General features: G+C 58.9%; 4 protein-coding genes across 4 annotated transcripts; 2 read left to right on the top strand and 2 right to left on the bottom strand.

Annotated features, from left to right (window-relative positions):
• Positions 1 to 489: 489 nt before the first annotated feature.
• VTJ04DRAFT_5467 (uncharacterized protein) lies at positions 490 to 4,689 on the top strand (the record flags this gene model as incomplete). The annotated part of the gene is made up of 1 exon (XM_069363586.1): positions 490 to 4,689. One exon carries the CDS (start codon positions 490 to 492, stop codon positions 4,687 to 4,689), a length of 4,200 nt encoding a protein of 1,399 aa, XP_069220418.1.
• Positions 4,690 to 8,171: 3,482 nt separating this feature from the next.
• On the top strand, positions 8,172 to 9,501 carry VTJ04DRAFT_5466 (uncharacterized protein; the record flags this gene model as incomplete). Its single annotated transcript, XM_069363585.1, has 3 exons — positions 8,172 to 8,322; positions 8,402 to 8,670; positions 8,959 to 9,501. The coding sequence occupies 3 exons, from the start codon at positions 8,172 to 8,174 to the stop codon at positions 9,499 to 9,501; spliced, it is 963 nt and encodes a 320-aa protein (XP_069220417.1).
• Positions 9,502 to 11,146: 1,645 nt separating this feature from the next.
• Positions 11,147 to 11,459, bottom strand: VTJ04DRAFT_5465 (uncharacterized protein; the record flags this gene model as incomplete). The annotated part of the gene is made up of 2 exons (XM_069363584.1): positions 11,147 to 11,284; positions 11,355 to 11,459. The coding sequence occupies 2 exons, from the start codon at positions 11,457 to 11,459 to the stop codon at positions 11,147 to 11,149; spliced, it is 243 nt and encodes an 80-aa protein (XP_069220416.1).
• A 51-nt stretch (positions 11,460 to 11,510) lies between these two features.
• VTJ04DRAFT_5464 (uncharacterized protein) lies at positions 11,511 to 19,142 on the bottom strand (the record flags this gene model as incomplete). The annotated part of the gene is made up of 1 exon (XM_069363583.1): positions 11,511 to 19,142. One exon carries the CDS (start codon positions 19,140 to 19,142, stop codon positions 11,511 to 11,513), a length of 7,632 nt encoding a protein of 2,543 aa, XP_069220415.1.
• Between the last annotated feature and the right edge of the window lie 845 nt (positions 19,143 to 19,987).

Genomic DNA, 19,987 nt, shown 5'->3' with positions numbered 1-19,987 from the left:
CCAGACAATGTGTGCCCCAGCCGCCGAGATACCGGTGGACGGACGATGGCAAAATGGGGGCCGTTTGTTGACATTGACACCGAGGTCTGGGAGAGTCTTGCATGACCTCTCCCCAACGCATCCACTTTGTCCCTTCCGTGAGAAGTGTCTGTCGCCAACTCACCTTGCATCGCGCCGCCGGGCGTTGGACTGTGTCGTGCCCGCTTCTGTTTCTCGTGTCCAAGTTTTGGCGTTGCAATCCGTGACGCTTGTTTCTCTTCTTTGACTTCTTGTTCCACTCATCCAAGTCCTCCACGAGGTGTGGACTCAAGGCGGTCTTGCTTGAGGCCGCATTCCCTTGTCAACACAGCATTCCGTCATCGCCGTCCATTCCACGCCTCCACCTCCACGGACACGACGTCGATGACAATGCGGAACTAAGGCGGGCACTGCGGTACACGCCCTGTGACACAGCTCCACCTCCAGAGCTTTCTTTCCGACTGTCGCACCATGCTGGCATACCAGCGACGCACAGCCAAGAAGACATCGCGCCCGGCCGGGTCCGTGGCTGCGGCCGATGTCAAGACCAGAGCCGGGCTTCGGGGTCGACAGCGACGCCTGGTAGAATCACCGGCGGGCCGGCCCCGTCGGATAGCCGCATCATTGCGGGGGAGCCCGGCGACCTTGGCCATGGCCACGGCAACCGCTTTTCTTGGTATGGCCGGGCGGGTCTCCGCTTTTGCCGGCTCACCGCTGCCGTATACCCCTACCATCATCCTCCGCCCTCCGGAGGACGCCGCCGCCGGGGCCGGCATGGTGTACATCTTCGCCCCGGCTGGCGACGGCAATGACCCCACGGCGGTCGAGCTACTTGCGCTGAACATATCTGCCTCCTCCACCCTCAGCGGCGCCGCGCTACAGTCAACGAGGTTGTTCTCCCCCACCTCTCCGTCCCCTTCACCACTTCCTTTCCTTGCCAATAACGACAAGAACAATAACAACAACTGTCCCACCTTCGCCCCTTCCATCCTCCGCAATGGTACCATCGCCGTCGTCTCCGGCTCCTGCGCCAGCAGCAGCAGCAGCAACGCCGCGCTGTGGACCTACACGCCCCCAGGGAACTCCAAACCCTCTTCGCAATGGACTCGTCACCCCCTCGCCCCCCTTTCTTCCTCCTGGCAGGACAACAACCCCCAATCCGGCCCTTACCATCTCGGCGGGGTAGTCTCCTTCTCGGCGCAGCTCAGCCCCTCCCTCTCCCCGCCCACCATCTACATCTACGGCGGCATGTGCCCGGCCCTCGCCGGCTCCGGGTCCGGCGTGCGCTACTCCCACCGCATGCTGCGCGTCTCGCCGGCGGGAGGAAACGCCTTTTACTCCCTCGAAGAGGCGCGGGGCGGCGGCGGGCAGCAAGGACCGCTTGCGAGGGCGGGGTTTAGCTGGACCGAGTTGGCCCCGTCGGTGGCGAATCGCACGGGCCCGGACGCGGATGAGTTGAAAGGTCGGGTGGGTAGACGGACAACGGCAGCAGCGACGACGATCGTCACGCAGCAGACTAGCCACGTCCTGCTCGGCGGGCACGCTCAGGGCCAGGGGTTCGAGGGCAGCGCGGGCTTGTCCGGCACGGTGCTGCCTATGGGGATGGATACCGCCGCGGTGTGGTCGCTGCCGGAAGAGACGTGGAGTTTTGTCACCATCGCTCCGCCGTCGTCGCAGAACAGCAACGGTGGGGGGAAGAAGACGGAGCTTGCGAAATCGGCTGATGCTAAGAAGAGGGGGGATGATAGTTTGGGCTTCCGCCACCGCAAGGCTCGCGCTGCGGTGGAGGGGAGGGATGGGACAACCACCATTGATGGCCGCTCAGGCCACACGGCGGTGTTGAGTGAGGATGGGACCCGGCTGGTGGTTTACGGTGGATGGACCACGGCTTCATCATCATCGTCGTCGTCGTCCTCCTCCTCTTCCTCCACGGCTTGGCGGCCCGCGCGTCCCCAGCTCGTCATTGCCCGCATCGGAGTCGGTTTGGACGATTGGGCGTGGGAAATTCCATCGGACGCAAACGACGGGGAAACAGGGCTGTACGGCCATGGTGCAGTGGTCTTGCCGGGCAACGTGATGATGGTGTATGGCGGGTACGAGATCAGGGAGTCCTCGTCATCGTCGGGTTCGTGGATAAGGAGAAAACGCGCGGTTTCCGGTGGCAAGATGTTCTTCAATATCACCAGCGGGACGTGGTCGGATGAGTACACCGCCCCCATCCTGGGAGGAGACAGCACGAGACCAGGCACCGGCAACGGCGGCGATAAACCCACCAGCAGCACACCAGGAGACTCGCTTCGGTCCGAAAACGGCTCCACCTCAGGAAGCAGCATCGAGGGCTCGAACGACGGCTCTCGCGCGCGGCAGATCGGCTTGGGCGTCGGCCTCGGCATCGGGCTGACCGTCTTCCTCGTCATCGGCTTGTGGTTCTGGCGTCGGTGGCGGAACCAACGCCGCCTCAAACGACGCTCGGCCCGCGACGCGGCTCTGCGCGATCTGGCCGCAGGCGTCAACGGCTCTCTCCCGCGCGGCATCGGCGGCGAAGATGACGGCGGCGCCATGGCGCAGCGCGAGCACGGCTTGCTCACGGGCATGTTCCCGTGGACCGGGGCGACGGCGAGGCAGTGGTACACGGGAGGAGACGATCCGTACGCCGTTGGGAGGCGATCGCTGGGCTATGAGGATATGCGGAACGCCGGCAACGGGAGTACCTTGCGTTGGTCGGGAGGCGCCGGGGTGTATATGCCCCCGCCGCCCATGTCGTCCGGGTTCAACGGTCAGCGGCCGAAGGGGGCCAAGGGGCTGTTCAACCCCCCAGCACCATCTGGGTATGATTTTGCCCCGCTGCCTCGCGAGCCCGGGCGTATCTCGCCCATCTACGAGGCCGAGGAGGAAGACGAGTATGAGCATGATGGAGATCTGGGAACGCGGTATCCGCTGCGACCGGACAAAGAAGAAATTGTAGATGAGAAGCGGAACGGTGATCGCGAGGATGACGATCCGTTCATGACGCCGACAACGGAGACGCCTACCCGTGGCGGGTTCGCTCAGGGGTCGCAGTCTCCAAGTCTAACGCCGACTCAAGGTCGGGGAGAAGGCAAGGAACAGGACCCCGACGTTCGGACCTGGGTCTCGGGCGTGGATGCTCTCACCCGCTCTCGACTAGATGCTCAACCCCAACCGCTTCATGTCCCTGGTCTCCAAACATCCGTCGTTCCGACTCTGGCCTCTCCCCTCTCCCGCAAGGCTTCAACCCGATCCGCTCGCCTCAGCATTGGAGCCGACACACCCCCTGCCGGTGTCGACGAGGGACGCACTGCCAGCGGCCTCTCGGAGCGGAGTGCCTTGAGCTTCCGGAGGGGCGGCACCGTCCTGAACAGGGGCAATAACAACAACAATAACAATACCAGCGACGCCCCTACCACCACCGCCGCAGAGTCCAACCGTCCCAACACATCTGGCACCGCAAGCAACAAGAGCGGCAACAGCGGCGGCACCAGCGGCACTGGGGTCAGCAACGGAGGCGCCTCGTCCGGCAACAGCTACCACACGGCGCGGTCCAGCTTCGCGGCGCTGCAGGCCGAGGGGCCGGTCTTGCTTCTGGGCCCGGCGCCCACTGTCAACACTGCTGGGTATTACGCCAACGATTACGACTACGACGACGATGATGAGAACGAGCCAGATTACTACGCCACCACCGGCGGGCAGCCCAGCTTCTTGCCCAAGTACAAGCCGCAACGGCGCAGCTGGTTGGGGAGTTTGAAGCGGGTGTTTAGCAGCGGCAGCAGCAATGGCAACAACAATGCCTCTGCCAAGGACACAACCGGCTCCTCGCCCGAAAGTCCCACGCGCGAGGGTCTCCTGTCATGTCAGGCGCGCACCGACAGCGGGCTATCAGAGTACAACACGGTTCTGAACGCGGCTCTGGCGGCACAGAACCGCGAGCAGTGGACGGCGGCCCGGGATCATGAAAAAGGTGACCACAACGACGAGGACTGGGACGATGTGGATCTGGAGCGCGCCGCGGAGAGGAGGACGGTGCAGATCATGTTTACCGTGCCCAAGGAGCCGTTGAGGGTGGTGAACGCCGAGGTGGAGAGGGAGGAGAGTGTGTTGATGATGGATCCCGAGGAGAAGGAGGAGAGGGAGAAGAGGAGGAAGGAGGAGGAGGAGGAGGAGGAGGTATATCGTGATGAGGATGTGGAGGATGAGGATCTGAAGCCTGCGCCGTTGACGTTGACACCAAAGCGCGCAGGTGATGGGTCCCAACCACGTCAAGAAACCACCACCACCATCCAACCCTCTGAGGGTACCGTCACCACCAACACTTCTTCCTCCATCAGCACCAGCACCAGCACCAACTCCAACACCACAGCCTCCAATATCGACACCACCACCACCGGCCTGACAATCCCAACCCTGGACATCCCCAGCAGGCAAAATAGCACTGAGAGCAAGCGGCTCTCGGGCGCTTCCTTTTCATCCATCCTCGCCCGCACGCCGTCGCCCACGGTGCACACGGCCTCGGCGGTGCGGCTGGAGCGGCTGGAGCGGCCGGCGCGGGTGGCGGGAGGAACAAAGGTGCTGGCCATGGTGCAGAGCTTCGAGTCGCGGAGTCGCGAGGGGAGCTTGAGCCCTGTGAGTAGGAGGGGTTCTCCTGAGAGGAGGTGATTTCCTTTTCTTCTTGATGTTTTCATTTTTTTTTCTATTTTTTTTTTTTTGATGTTGATGAAACGGTAGGCTTTTTGGATTGTAGGGCAGGATTTTGTGAAACAGCTGGGAGGAAATGGTTGCCTGTGGTTTCTTGGGCGGTATACTTGGATATCAGGTTGGATCTGAAGGGGAGGACCTGTTTGATAGCTTTGGGGTGGTTACCTTGGTAGGTAGGTATATCTACGTGTTTACCTTTCATTTTGGATCGGTAGAAGGACATGGCATCCTATTGGATGTCGGTCTATCTGCTATTGTTGTTTAGGTGTTAGGTCTGTTGAACAGACAACTTCAGATGTATGTAGTTGAGCAGATTATCAATACGGAGTATCCATCTACATTGCTCGCCATCACTTCCTCAGCTAAACTACCGTGGTATGTATGTTTATGCGTCCAGGGACTACAAGGGAGATTGTCGAACCTCATTCTTCATCTCGTCTCAATACCTTGACACCTTCGTCAACATTCGTCAACATTCACCTGCCCCTCCCTCTCCCTACTTTAGGTTAATTACTTCAACAACCTCCCTCCGATTCAGTCAATCCTTGGGGGCAATGCTTATCTGCCTCGCCTTATCCCGCGAATTACCGGCACATGACACCCAACAGCCTGCACAACCGTTCCGAAACACGACGGACAGCAGCAGCAAACCTGCATGAACATTATCCTTTTGCCCAAGCTCGATCTTCACAAACAAACCGAACCCCCCCCCCACCTCTGATTTTGGGGTGGGGGTCTCTATCGGGAGAACATACAACAGCACGAGGAGAGGCTGTCGTGCAAAGTACAGTGCTGCAGCAGGGCGTTCGCGGTACCTATCTTAGCTCCTTACTTACCTACCAGATCCATACTCCGTAACACCTACGCACGCAAGGGGTCTAAAACCCGACCCGGATATAGTTCATCCATGAATGGACCAAAACTGTCTGGTTCAGGTTTCGGGATCTGAAGTTTGTGTTGACAAGCACACAGGGGTAGCTCATGCTTCTGGAGCCTTTCCTCATGCATCGGAGATGATGATTAAGGGAGTTATGCCCATCTGGTTTGTGGTTTTGACTGGGCTTGTTGGTTGGGGAGAAGAAACGCGGGATGGCTTCCTGGCGGTGAGGTGAGGTTTCCGGCTTAAACAAGACTTTGAAACAAAGTCGGTGAGGACGACATTAAGTTCGCCTTGTGGTGGAACTCAAATGTTGTAGATAAAGTAGTAATATCAAGTAAACAAGCATGTATAAGTATGTACGCATGGAAATCCAGGGGTGATGCCACTTCTTTACCCGTGTACTCAGTAAGGTTTACGTGTTGGGGGCACACAACATCCCCATATCGGGTGGGAGCCCGGAGCATCAGGAGGGTCCCAAGCCGGGGTGGATCGGAGTGGGTGTCGGGCCAAGCCGGACTAGGTTCGGGCGTCGGCGTTGATCTTTGTTGCCGGGGCCGTCTCTTGGAAAAGCTTGGCGGGATATATTATTACCATTATTCAGGTAGGAAGATACTTGCTGTACAGAGTAACTATAGGATTGCATGTATGCCATCGGCCACCCGCCTCCCGCGTGCTCGGGGCGATGTGGCAAGATACGAGGTTGCGACCTGAGATGGCGTGGTTGGTTGCGCGTGAACTAATCAAGTCCGACCCTTCGCCACCACCAACAGAAAGTCAAAATCCGTGTTTGGTGTGATACGGGTCTGCGACGGCAACGCAACCACATCACTTACCGTGACCACGGTGATACGAACGAGGGTGGCCCCAACGACCTACTCCGGCGCCAAGAAAGAGAAAAAAAGGGCTGGAAGTTCCCGTGCCGTTCGTCTCGTCTCGTCTTGTGTTGTCTTGTCCTGTCCATCTTTGGCGTTTAAAGCAGCATCATCCCTGGGCTTTGGTTCCTGTGCCTGTCGCCGAGAGGAGCGCTAATCTCTGCCAGCGAGTCAGACATCCACGACAAGCTGGACCTTGGGCCGCATGCCAGTCCGTCGCATCTTGTGTTGCTAAGAACTACACAGTAAGCGCGACGAACCAAACAGCCGCCGAGCTACTGCTAGGTACCTGAAAAAAAGGGAATAAGAAGGGATCGACAGGGACTTGATCAAAGGGAAATGTTCCCTGTATTCCCAGTATTCCCAGTATCAGTGAGGATCTGACGGAGAGAGCCAACAGTTCAGCTGTAAGTCTTCTGCAGCATCCCCATGCAGAATGCAGCCAACTTTTTTGTTGTGGTCAAGCTGCTGTCGATCGCCGATGACGATGGAATTGGAATCGCTCAAAGTGAAAAGCAGCAGCGCAACGCAGCGCGGGGGAGGCGTGACGCCATGCATCAACCATTCCTGTTGCGGCTTGCTCATCTTGTCAATCCCATCGTCCGCCCGACCGCCTCTGTGCCATCCATTTTCGACAATTTGCCATGTTGGGACTATCGAGGTAGTGTAATGAGCCCCCGAGGCTCAAGTGCATCTCCCTCCTAAGGGCTCCCTTGATGAAAGGAAGTTTTGAGAAAAAAAGTTTGGCATGACAAGCAGAGAGAAGACAGGGAACCCAGCCATGACGGATCAAAACTCGAAAAGATGGAATGTGCAAAGTCTCCATTGCCCAATCATGTCGTGACTGCTCATCCTGATTTGCGGCCGCGGGAGAGCGACGACGGAAGGATCCAGAGGAATGATCCACCTTTCCATCTCCACTTTTGACCTGGCTCGGCGGGAGCAGGGGACTCCATGCTGTGCTTGGCCCGTCCCCGTCCAGGTTTGCAGCCCGTGCTTGGTCGCTTCCAGGTTGAAACCAGCCCACTCGCTCGCTCACTCATCACTCGCGGCCAGGCGAACACTTCCCAGCTTTTCCAAACAGCTGTTCGTGTTTTTTTTGTCCTCCACTGCCTGCCGTCCACCCAGTCCCTGGTTCCCTGGGCGATCCCGTCACGTCCATCCCGGTCCATCTGTCTTCCGTTCCACTCTCGGTCTCGTCCATCGACGGGCTCCAAGTTCCACCAGATTCTCGCTTTGTTCCTCTCTCCTCCGCTTCCGCTTCCCACTGCCGTCCAAGCATCCTCCTCGGTCTTGCGTCGGTCCGTTCGCTGTCTTGGGTCCCGTCTCAATTGTGTGCAATTTCTGCTTTGTTTGTCGCCTCTCCAGATCTTGTCCTTTTCCTCTCCTCAACCCTCAGTTCCGTCTGGGCTGTCGCCGTTGAGCCGTTGAGCTGGCCGACTGAGCTGAGACGACCTCGACGACAAGCAACACTACTTACTATCATCATCATCTGATCCCGCATCCTCCGCTTGCTTCTGCGTCCACGTAGTTCCTCTTCGTCATGGCCGCATGAGCCCCCCCTCCCCTCCCGCCTTCATTTTCGACTTCTCACGAGCCCGTCGTCGGCACACAGGCTCCGTGTGCTCCCTCCAACTTAGCCATCCGACTACTCCTGTTTGCCGTCGGACCTGTATAGTGCATCCGTCACCATGGCCACACAACGACAAGCCGCTGCGTGGGCGGCCTTGACCGCTGGCGCTCTGTTCTTCGGCATGGCATGGGCCCAGAAGCATCCCTCTGGCCCCTCGATTCCCACCGTCTACTGCGCGACCGTCAACACAGGGTCTGACATGACAGCCAGTGCGTAACCTTTGCTCATGGTAGACTCTGTCCCCCCTACGACCAGAATGCTAACCTTGTTTTGTTCGCCTGTATTCAGTCAATAGCAACTACCAGAGCGATGGCCGTTGCTTCAACAACTGCACCGACCTTGGCTATGCACTGGCCATCCTCCAGAACAAGAACTGCTGGTGCTCCAACTTAATACCCCACCCCGACGACCAGAAGCCCCTCAAAGACTGCCAGCTACCATGTCCCGGCTACCCTCCCGACCATTGTGGTGGAGATGGCGTCTATGGGTACTTGGAGGTCTCGGACTTTAGCCCATCAGGGACCGCTGCACCCGGCGGCGAGACATCGCAACCGACGGTTAGTTCAACTCACCTTTCTACCCCCTCCAGCTGACAGGTGCCCCGTCCGAAACATGCCCTCCCCCAAGCTCAGATAGCCCTCTCCTTCCCCAGCCAAGATTGAAGGCTGAGTTGTGTAGAAGACGAGTAGCAGCGTGCCCACGACGAGCTCAACCTCGTCACTTTCTTCTGCTGTTTCAACTTCATCATCTTCTTCATCTTCGACTGTATGGCGGGCACATACCTCTACATTTACCTTGATCTGTCTTGCTCAGAACCCCTTGCTGACCAGTCTCTCTACAAACAGTCAAGCGAGCCCGGGAGTTCAGCTTCCCCAAGCGTCGTTATCGTCACGGTAGGCGGCACCGTTCAGACCGTCACAGCCACTCCGACACCCGGCAACTCCGACTCAAGTAGCGGGGGACTCGCCGGAGGCGCCATTGCGGGCATCGTCATCGGCGTGCTAGGCGCCATTGGTGTGGCGGCCTTTTTTGCCTGGATGTGGTGGTCCCGCCACAAAAAGGACGAGTCCGACAAGAACCCTCTCGGCTCACCTGTTCGCAGCCCAGGCGGAAGCCCCAGTCTCGCCCACACCCCGCAGATGGCCGACATGTCGGACGGCCGGTACGCCGCTTCGGCCGCCTCGGGCCAGGCGGCCTGGGACTCGAACAGGCGGAGAAGCCACCTCATGCCTGTCGACCCGCGCCTGGATCCGTTTATTTACTCGAGCGACCACAATAGGAGTCGTGAGAGCTTTACGTCGCTGCAGGATAATCAGGACTATTCGAGACGCGTCCACCAGCCGCAGAGGGTGCTTAGGGCGGTGAACCCGGATCCGGAAGAGGACTAAGTTGAGGAATCACTTTTTTTGAAGACAAGAAACACATACACGGATTCGTTTCACGGCGTCATGTCTTCGGACTTCAGACTTGTTGTTTTTGCATTGCGGCTTTTTGTGATACCACGGCGTTTGGGCGTACCGGGAACTTTGCATATTTGATTACCATTTTGACAAAGGGTTGGGAAATGGCGACTATCAAGAAGCCTGGATGGGGAGAGGGGGCGGGTTTGCTCAGGGATTGGAAACCTAGGTATCTAAGGAGGAATGGTCTGGTTGGGAATATTGGTGAATCATGATGGGACGGCTACATATTACGTTGCCTAGGCATCTGGGGGTGTTTATGCTAGCTAGGTACCTAGGGATTGACCATGTCCGAGCAGGCTAAGAGGAATTGAAAACTCCATACGAGTCTCTATTTTGGAGTTGATTGAGACAGGATAGGTTTGTGTGGTTTGTGGAACGTTGTCCTGAACCAAGCCGGCCTTAGTCAGCCCTTCTTGAACCGATCGAACAAGCCAACGGATCGATGTGCTGGCTTGGTGGTGGTGTGATGCTTTCCAACCCTTTGGTTGTGGGGGGCCCTGCGATGGCTGTTTGTGAGGTTACATCGGCTGGGAGATCCGCGTTTTGTGTAGTTGGCGGCTATTTATGTATTTTGTTTTTACGTAGTGTAGGTGGTACCGCTGGGAGAGCTCATACTAGCTGCGATCCGGGAGCATGGAAATATGCGGGTTGAGTGCGGTTGGATGTCACCTTGATTTGGTGGTGGTTGGTGGTTCCGTCTGGGCAAGTTGGTGAGGAAGGCTTGATTGGGGACGCATAGAAGCAGCATGACGTCAGGTTTGTTTTGGTGAGATTCCATCTCGTTCCATTGGCCGAGGTTGGTTTGACCTGGCAGGGACGCAACGAAATAAAATGTGTATTTTTTTCGTTGTAGAAGAGTTGAATATCATAAAAAGATGTCGTTGTTATTGAGGGTTGGTTTGGTGATGAGAGAGCGGCTGTGTGTTGGTGGTCGAGGAGATTCGGGTACATTACCCACTCAGTCCTGCTCACTTCATTTCATCAGCAGAGAAGTATTTATTGGCGGACAACGCTTTCTAGTGCTTTTTCCCTAGGTATGAACATCTACTAGGATAGGGCATAGGATGTGTGGGCTGACAACACCCACACACATCCTCACTTTGAGGAGCTGACCTCAAGTATGACACAAAGAAAACACACAGAAAGCCCTCCTCTCTTCTCCCTCAGTGCTGCTGCCCCATGATATCTTGACGGGATTATTGCTACTTGCATATACCTGGCCACCAGGTCAACCACTGATGACGACTGGAGCTGAGAGATGTTTTCACCTCTCATGGATCCGTTGAATACTCATTCTTCATCAGCATGTTGATTGAGGTGTTTTGTTATTATTGAGCCAGCCTTTTGATTCTGCGCCCCATGGCTCTCGATGCTAAAGACATTCATTCGTTCATCGAAAGAAAACTCCTTGTCAGCACAACCTTGGCTGTGCTAAGAAACCGATGGGTTGGCCACAAGTGTCAATCTCCCAAGAGACTCAAAGATACCATGACTTTACCGGTGACACGAATATGCCAGACCATTTATCTCCTATTCTCTTTATCTCTTCGCAACCTGTAATCAACAAAAATCAACCTTTATGCTGTGTGCTGGTTCCCGTGCTCTGCCTGCCGTAATGCTCGCTCAAGTACGAACAAATAAATGCCTTTAAGAGCCCCTTCTTTCCTTCCATCACCACCCCGAGGAAATAGTAGGAGCAACATACATACTAATGAAACATTATCAAAACAACATGGCCACTCCTCTCAAACACTTCCACCACTCCGACCACCATAAACACTTATACCCCCTCCGATTCCCCTCTTCCCATACCACAAATACCAATACTCCTTCCAATCCTCATCTCTCCACACCATAAATACCAATACCAACTGCCACTCCATCCACCATATTTGCTCACACCACTCCAACCGTCCCATCATCCAGCTTCAATACTAACGCCGCTGGCGTTTCTCCTGATGGTGGTGGTGTCCTCCACCTCCTCCCGAGCCACCCATCTCCCCGCCCAGCGACGAATCGTTCCTCCGCTTCCTCGCCCTCTCGTCGCCTCCACCAGATCCACCGCTGCGCGCGGAGTGATCCCGATCCCGATGATCCCCTCCTGCGCGTGAAGACTCCCTGGGTCCTCCACCACTACCGCCTCCTCCACGTCCACCGCCGCTTCCAGATCCCGAGCCGGGTCCGGAATCGCGCGTCGACCGGCGGAGATCCCTCTCGCTACCACCCGGACCGCCAGACGACCCGCCGGGACCCGAGAGGGGATTCAAGGCCAGCGCGGCGGCGCCCGACCTGCGCTCCCTCTCCCTCTCCCTCTCGCGGTCGCGGTATTCGCGCTCCCTTTCCCGCTCGCGATCACGGGCGTCTTTGGGCTCGCCCCCGCCGCCGCCGCGGTGTTCCCGGCCGTCTCTATCCCGTTCGCGGTCCCTCTCCCGATCACGATCTCTCTCCCGGTCGCGATCTCTGTCACGGTGACCACCATCTCTATCTCTATCCCTGTGTCCATCGCGGTCCCGATCGCGTTCCCGATCAGGCGAGCCACGCTCCCGGCTGCTGCGGCGGGAAGGGCGGTTTCCTCCGCTGCCACCGCCGGCACCGCTGCTGCTACCACCTCCGCGGTCGGACCGATGGTGTTCGCGGCGCGACCTGTCGTGCTCGGAGCGGCTGGCATTGTAGTCGTCAACGCTCGTATGTCCACCACCGTTTGGGCCCCCGCCGCGGTTCATGTTGTTGCTAGGAGGCGGAGGAGGTGGCGGTGGGTCACGGCTGTCGCTGACGACCGGGATGGGCTCAGGTCCACGGCGGGACGTGGAATCCCGGAACGACTCGGGAGGACGTTCATGAACAGGGGTGTGGACGGGCGAGCCACCTGCGAGGATTTGAGCGTCTGAGCCGGGAGGATTAGGTCGCGAGCGCGACGTGCGCATGCCGGGGCCGCCACGAGCATTGTCGGCAGATGCCTTGTCAAGAACGGTCTGTATGCCCCTAAGCTGGCGGCCTGCTGGACGCATCCGGTCGTTGGAAGCGGCGGGCCCGGTGGGTGTTGTGGAATAGTCAGCGCTGGGCCCGGATGGCGTCGGACGTGAACCGGTGTTGGGCGCCGACATTGACGGCCGATCGGGCGTGTGCATCGGAGGACGCTGGTGCGGGCCAGGCCCCGTCGGCTGGGAAGTGATTTGGTTTAGGCGATCCGGATGGATACCAGCTGGTCCAGACGGAGGACCGGTTGGACCAGGTGGCCCGGACGGCGGACCAGCAGGGCCTGGATGGAACTGGCGCATCCTGTCGGGGTGCATGCCGAGAGGAGGAGGAGCAGTCGCTGTCGGCGAGTGTTGCGAGCTCGCATCGTACGGTCCACCCCGCCTGGGACGCGAGGCCGAGGGCCCTGTTGGCGGGTGACGTTCAGGTGTCGGTGGGCGGACCGGCTCAATCGGAGGCTGGAACCGATTGTCAGAACGCATCGGAGGAGGTCCGTTCATCGGGCCATTTCGAGCAGCGTTTCGGCCACCGCGGCCGCGTGGTCCCGATGGCGGGCCGGGAGGCATGTCGACGACAGACTGAATGGGATTGAGCCGACCGTAGTTGGGATCCTGCTGGCTGAGCCTTCCATGGTCGTGATCAGGTCGGGGTTGGCTGCCATACGACTCCCTGGGTCCTCCCCGTCGATCCTCGCGCTCACTAGGGCGATCTTGCCGTGGCGGCGGCACAGGTTCCCCGTGAGATTCTCGCTGCGGTTCTGGGCGAGGTGAATGACGGTGCCGGCCGTGTCGATCATCTGGTTGAGAGGGTGTCGCAGGTAGACGGTCAGACCGTCTAGGAGACTCGGCGCGCTGGCGTTCACGAGGCGGCTCCCTTGGAGATGAACGGGATGGTTCCCGCGAGTCGTTCAACAGAGCGGCTCGTGCCGGATTCATGTGCTCTGAGCGTTCATTTTCGATGAGGCGCGCACGTTCCGGGTTAATTGGAGGACCTTGAGAAGTGGTAGATGTGGAAGGTCCTGGTGGAGGGTTGGAAGCAGGGGCCTCGCGTGGTTGCCTTGAATCAGGCCTGCTTGGTTCATGGGCGGCGCCCCTCTCCCTCGGAGGACCGCGGCTGTCAGCACGACCATCCGGGCGGCCGTCCCTCTCGCCCGACGCCCCATGCTCATGTCGACGAGGAGCGGGCTCCGGCCGACGATCCGAATGCCTCCCGGAATCCCGCTGAGAATCTCGGGGCCCGGACTCTCTCGGTGGAGGATCGCGCGGCGCAGGCTCAGGTGCACGCCGTTCGGGTAACGGGACGTCGCGAGGACGGTCCTGACGGTCCGCACGCGGTCCCTCAGGTGTCCGGTAATCCCTGCTATCCCGAGAACCGTGCGGCTCCCGCGTGTCACGCGGATGCGGCTCTCGTGGCTCTCGAGCATCGCGATAATCGCGTGAATCCCGAGGTGGAGGTGCGTCCCTTCGATCGTGCCTGGGTGGTTGCCCGTGCTGGTCAAACCTGGGCGGCGGGCCGGGTCTATTCGGGAGTTCTGGCTTGCTGGGGAGCCCAGGACCGCCGGGTGGCAGGGTCGAAAACCGCGGGGGTTCTTGTCGGTTATTGTTGGGTGGAGTCGCCGGAGGCTGCTTCGAAGGTGCTGTCCGAGGAGGATTCGTGCTCTGGGTTGGGCCCGACCGCGCGGGGGCATTAACATCCCGCGAAGCCTCCCTCGTCGGCAAGGCGCTAGGGCCATTCGATTTGTTGGTTGCGTTGGCTGCCTTGCTCTCGTCAACCTCCCCATCTTCCACCTCGGATGCTTGCGGAGCGCGGGCTGAACCGCTTCCCGGCCTGAACGGCGGCGCGGTAGGCCGGAGAGAGGAGTTGGCCGTCGACGCTTGTTTCTCGTCCTTGTCGGGCTTTGCCTGTGTTCCCTCAGCAGCCGACGGGGCTTGAGTCCGGGCAGCACTTACGCCCGGCCGGAAGACCTGGACCAGAACCCATTTGGATTTGCGTTTCTGGAGCTCCGAGTATGTCGTCTGAGCCGTTACCGAAAGATCAACGCGGTGACCCTGGATGGAATCAGGCTCGCCGTTGTTCGAAGCCGACTCGCGGTCTGTGATGGTCCTTAGCTGGCCGAGGAACTTCTCAGCCATGAAAGTGATGGCTGGGAAGAAGTCAATGACGCCTTTGAGGACGCTGATGGCATTGCGAATGTGCATCCACTCAGTACCATCGAGGCACGATCGCAAGGCGCTGTTAAGCTCCTTATGCCAACGGAAGAGGAGCTCCTTGAATGCATCGTGGTCAAGGAACGCGGTAGGCTTGCCCTCGCTGTCGAATTCCGTGGCGAAGCCGAGATAATCGCGCGTCTTCGTGCCTTGGAGTTCCTTGAGGCCCCAAGCCTCCTTCTCGTAGACGCTCTTGCTTCCGTGCCACCGGGAAAGATCACCCAAGATGAACTTGAGGAAGCGGGCCAAGTGCTCGGCCTCGCGAACGGTGCAGGTGAAAATGAGGGCCCTCAGGCGGTTATGTTGGAAAAGGCGGTCGTACAGCGACATGAGCTTAAATCCGGGAGCCGAGAACTCGTGGAGGAACTTGATGAGGCGGAAGCAATACTCGGCGTCGACGGGCGAAACCTGCAGGCGTGGAAGTATGCACTCGGCGAGCAGCGTGTCGGCTGTTGCGTCAGCCTGGCCGATACCCGCTGGGAACCAGGTGCTGATTTGGCGGACAATTTGCAGCTTGGTTTTGGAGAAGCGTTCGATCCCTTCCTTAGCCTCCTGAACGAGCTGTTGCTGCTTGGCGAGGATTTCCTCGCGCTTCTGCTTTTTGGCAGCGATTACACGCGGCGTATCGGAGCGGTCAACCTTGGTCTCTTCAATCTGAGCCTGAAGCCTCTTGTTCTCCGCTTCATAGCTTCCCTGCGGCCACGCAAAGTTGCCCAGTTGCAGCGACCAGAAAAAGACGTAGCAGGCCGGGGTAATATGGCGCCACGACTGTTGCGGGAGGACGTCGGGAATTTGTTCAATCAACGGCTTGAGTGCATCCGGTAGCGACTCGGGCACCCGACCGTTGGTTTTCCCGCCGACCACGGGCTGGTCTTCAGCGGTGCTGGGTTCGCTGGTCGAGGCTGGCGCATCATCTGCCCCCATCTCGACATCACCGTCGCCATCCGTGACAACAGGCGGTTTGGGGCCCTGGCTCTCTTTGGGAGGAGAGACCCTCGCGTCCCAGCGAATGCTCGCGCGGCGGATCATGAAAGCGAGATTCGCGTCGAGACCATAGTCACGCATGAGCTGAATGACGTCGGGAATCAGCCTGTCAAAGGTGACCGGGTCCAGGTTGCTGACAAGGAGGTCGAGATACTGAAGAAGGACCTTGTGGGCATCATCAACGACAGCCGAGAGATACTTGATGCGGGCAGCGGGGTCGACAGTCGTGTAGATGGCATTTTGGCGGTATTGGGCGATGTTGATGAGGAGCTGGCCTGCAAGGTTCGAATGGGAGAGAGCCTTCATAAGGCGGGCGGAGCTCTTTTGAGAGACCGCACGCTTGTCTCCAAGGTTGAGCAGAGTCTCGCGGCGCAGCACCTCGCCACCTGTCATGGCGCGCAACTGTGCGTCGGTGAAATCGAAACCCGAGACGACGCCACCCATGGATTCAATGAGCTCCTCGAGGATGACGAGATCAGTCGAGTTGCCGCGCAGGAGTTGGCTGTTGACGTAGCGGAGGATGGGCGACGGGTCCATGTTGGAGTAGTGCTCGAACACCTTGCCGGAGAAACGCGACAGGGCCTGAAGCCATTTGCTGGTGAGGAGGACTGAGGTCTCCTGGGTGCGGCTGCGCTGGCCGCCGAGCGAGCTCAAGACTGACCAAACAAGTACGTCGTAGCCCAAATCCGTAAAGTACTTTGCGCACTCGACGAAGGCTTCGATCAGGTTGCTGTAGGCCTCGATCTGGAGCAGGGCGACCTTGCAAACTATGCCAGGAGACGGGTAGGCAATCTTGGCCAGGCTCTTGGCCATCTGGTAGATGTTGCTGTGGGAAAGGCGCTTCATCTTGCTCAGCGTCTCGCGTCGGGTGCGGGCGAAGGCCTTGCTCATTGGCTCAAGGCGCGAGGTGCGCCCCTCGTACCACTCGGCATAGACCTCAAAGCGGGTGCGAATGGGGTACTGCTTGAGCAAGGCCCAGACACTATCGACGACGGACGAGTTAGGCTCGCCCAAGCTCAAGGACGGCACCAGCAAACGCTTGAGCAGTTCGAGCCAGCGGGCGTAGTTCTCTGGAGATGGGTCATCGGCGAGGCTCTTGCGGCCGATGCTGGCCATCTTGGTGACGAGAGCGGCGTCGAGGCCAATGTTGACGCCGACGACGTTGACAAGGGTGTCGCAGAGGGTAAAGAAATCATCGACGTTTTGGCAAACCGGAATATTATCGGCCCACTCATCCCAATAGAAGCGGTATGAAGCGCCATCGCCAATGTCTGGCCTGTCTGGGAACGGCCACCGCAGGGCACGCTTTGTGGGTGGCGTGGTGACCCTGACACTGCCTTTGGGTACGCCCGACTGGTCCACATCGGGCTGCGCCTTGGGAGGGCAGGCTGTCGAGGGCTCGGGGCCTTGGGCGGGCCTCGGGCAGCTTTCCCGGTAGACGGTTTCGATAGACTGGTGGAGGATGCGATTGAGCAACTCGACGACATCCGGGTACGCGCCGAGGATCCACTCGTGGCGGCCAAGGATGAAGAGAGACTCGGGGAGAGCGCCGATGGTAAGGAGGCACTTGAGCAAGTGGACTTTCTGGTCCGCGGGCTCGGGCAGCTTGGGTTTGTCGCTCTCCGCTGGTTCCGCGGCTTTGTTGGCTGAATCTTGCTTCGTGCCATTCGACGCGGCATCGCGGCGGGTATTGGCCTGTTGTGGCGGCGGCATATCGTCGGGAAGAGCGCCGGCGGTCATCAGCGCGTTCTTCTCACCGTCGGACCTGCTAGCCTTTTCTTTCTCTTCAAGTTCCTTCATCCGTTTTGCGCGGAATTCCTCCATCTCCTCGTCAGGAGGCCAGATATGGTTCCAGAGGTCCGTCAATGAGATGAAGCCAACCTTGATGAGGAGTGAGATGAGGTAGAGGAGGTTGGCAGGCAGAGTGTCCTCAGGGTCGCGGGCTTCAGACGTGTAAAAGCGCAGCTTGAAGCCCAAGAGTTGGGCAGCATCCCGGTTGCCGGGGGGAGGGCGAGTCTTGGTGATGCGAATCCAGTCACGCTCAATATTTGACTCTGGGTTCTCTTTGTCGTCGTCGCCGTTGGATAGGAGTTTATCGGGCGCGCCCAGGATCTGACGGCCACCCAACTCGAAGTACGCATCAAGCTTGATGTCGCGGGCGCGGTCCCAGAAGGCAACGTCGCGCTTGCGGCGCTGTTCTGCCAGCATGGCCTCCTCCTCGTCGGTCGTAGCAAAGCTGGCGTGGTCCGGAAGGGCCCAGATGGGCAGACCCCCGACGAAGGTGTCGGTCGGTAGTTCCAGCTGGTTGCGAGGCCACCAGGAGCTGACGCGCAGGAACTTGATGAAGAAACGGCACTGCTTGATGAGGACAGCGGCATAAATATCGAAGATGATGTCGAGGACGCGCCCCGGGTGAAGATCAAACGTCCCAATAAGGCCCATAACCTTGTTGAAGGTAGCGTGAACGATGTTGGAGGTGGCGCGTTCTGAACTGCCGGTGGTAAACAGCTCGGTGACAAGCTTGGAGAAGCCTTCAGTTTCCTCACGCAACAGGTTGTAGTTGGCCTGGCGGTACAACAGGTTGGTGGATTGGCGGATGCCCATGCGGACGAAGGTATCGCGGATCAAGTCAAGATGCTGCAGGAGCGGAGGATCCAGGACAGCACGCATGAGGGCCGGCGATACGTCGGATGCCACCATGAACTCGCGGAGCTGCGGAATGAGGGGACCAGATTCGACATCGATGAAGGTCGACACCGTGTCGAGAAACAAGGTATGGGGGTCGAATGCTCCCGCCTCGCGTTCGGCCTCGGACAGGTCAGGCCCCAGGATCTCCTTGACAACCGCACCAGCATCGGCGCCCGGAAGGCGGCCGCCTGTGACGGAGTGTAGGAGCTCCTCGAAGATGACGACTATCTCGGTGAGGTCCTCGTCCATGCGCGACTGGACGCCATGGTCGATGACTTCTTGGCGACCGCCCTTGGCCCAGCGCGCGACGCGGTCGTCAGTGATAATGGCATAGTCGTAGAACGGCTGGATCGGGGTTGGAGGCGCTGTTGGAGGCTCGGACTGAACGGGCTGTGGATGTTGTTGGGGTGGTGCCGGCGGAGCCAAGGGAGGTGTCGGTAACGGAGGCGCGACGCTGGAGGAGGCGCTTGGAGGTCTCGTTACGGAAGGCGATCGCGGACCGGGTCCATTGCTAAATGATGAACTGGGCATCTGTGACTGTGTGGAATCGCGACGGTCACCTCGGCGCGGATTGCGACCAGCGCGGCTGCCACGGCCTCCATCGAAAGAGCGATCGTGCTGGCCGAGAGCAGTGTCGGAGGGGCGATGCGGCGAGGGTCTCGGGCCGGGGTCGCCGGGGCCGCGATCGCTTCTTTTGCGCTTCGGCGGCATCATGGAGAGGGGTATTATGACGAATGAATCAGCGGGTTCATTTATCGAAAAGTCGGCGCGTCGCCGTTATCGTCGTGGAATCCGTCGACAGATATCGAACTGGAGGGAAACGGTGATGGAATGATGCCCTTTGTGGCAGAGCTGAGAGGTTAGATGCCAACGCTGTCGACAACCTGGCTGGTGAAAAGAGAGACGGGATTTCGTGTCAAAGAATCCAACGGTAGCGGGTCCGTTGTCGGTCCAGACGACAAGGGCGCAGGCGATGGAAAAAGGCAGAGTGCAGATTGCAAGGCAATGAAGAAAGGTGTGATAAACGAAGGAAAGTCGGGGGAAAAAATTACCGATTGGAAGGGGAATGAATAGAGCCGACGAGAATGTGGGGGATCGGATCAAGCACCGATGGGTCAATGCAGCCGGTGGTTAGTGGTCGGCGAGAGTTTGTTGATGGATTGTGGTGATGTCGGCTCCCCGACGATTGAAGTGGAAGTTTGAAGGTTTAGAGGCTGGATTGCTCTGGTCAAAAGTCAAAGCGACAGCACACCACGACCTGAGCTTCTGCTGATCGAGACTCAAGGCGCGTCGCGGACTGGCCAATCGCAGGAGGGGACGTGGTCTGCAAGGTCCCCACCTCGGCTTGGCACTTGGATGACCGCGGGCAGCTGGCAGCGCAGCCTTGTGCGCAAGGCTGACGGACTGTCTGGATGCCAAGATTGCCAAGACATGGTGTGGTGCTGGCCTTGCATGCAACCTTTGAAACGGCGTGCCAAGAGCGGCGGTCCGGGGCTGCCCTACCCCTCGCACTGCCGACCGAGAACCGGCGGGCAGGGCGGGGTCCCCACCAAGAA

The sequence above is a fragment of the Mycothermus thermophilus genome (genome assembly GCF_041956435.1).
Source record: "Mycothermus thermophilus strain CBS 625.91 unplaced genomic scaffold VTJ04scaffold_3, whole genome shotgun sequence".
NCBI lineage: Eukaryota > Fungi > Ascomycota > Sordariomycetes > Sordariales > Chaetomiaceae > Mycothermus > Mycothermus thermophilus.
The sequence above is the reverse complement of the archived record's forward strand: the minus strand, read 5'-3'. Positions and strand labels throughout refer to the sequence as shown.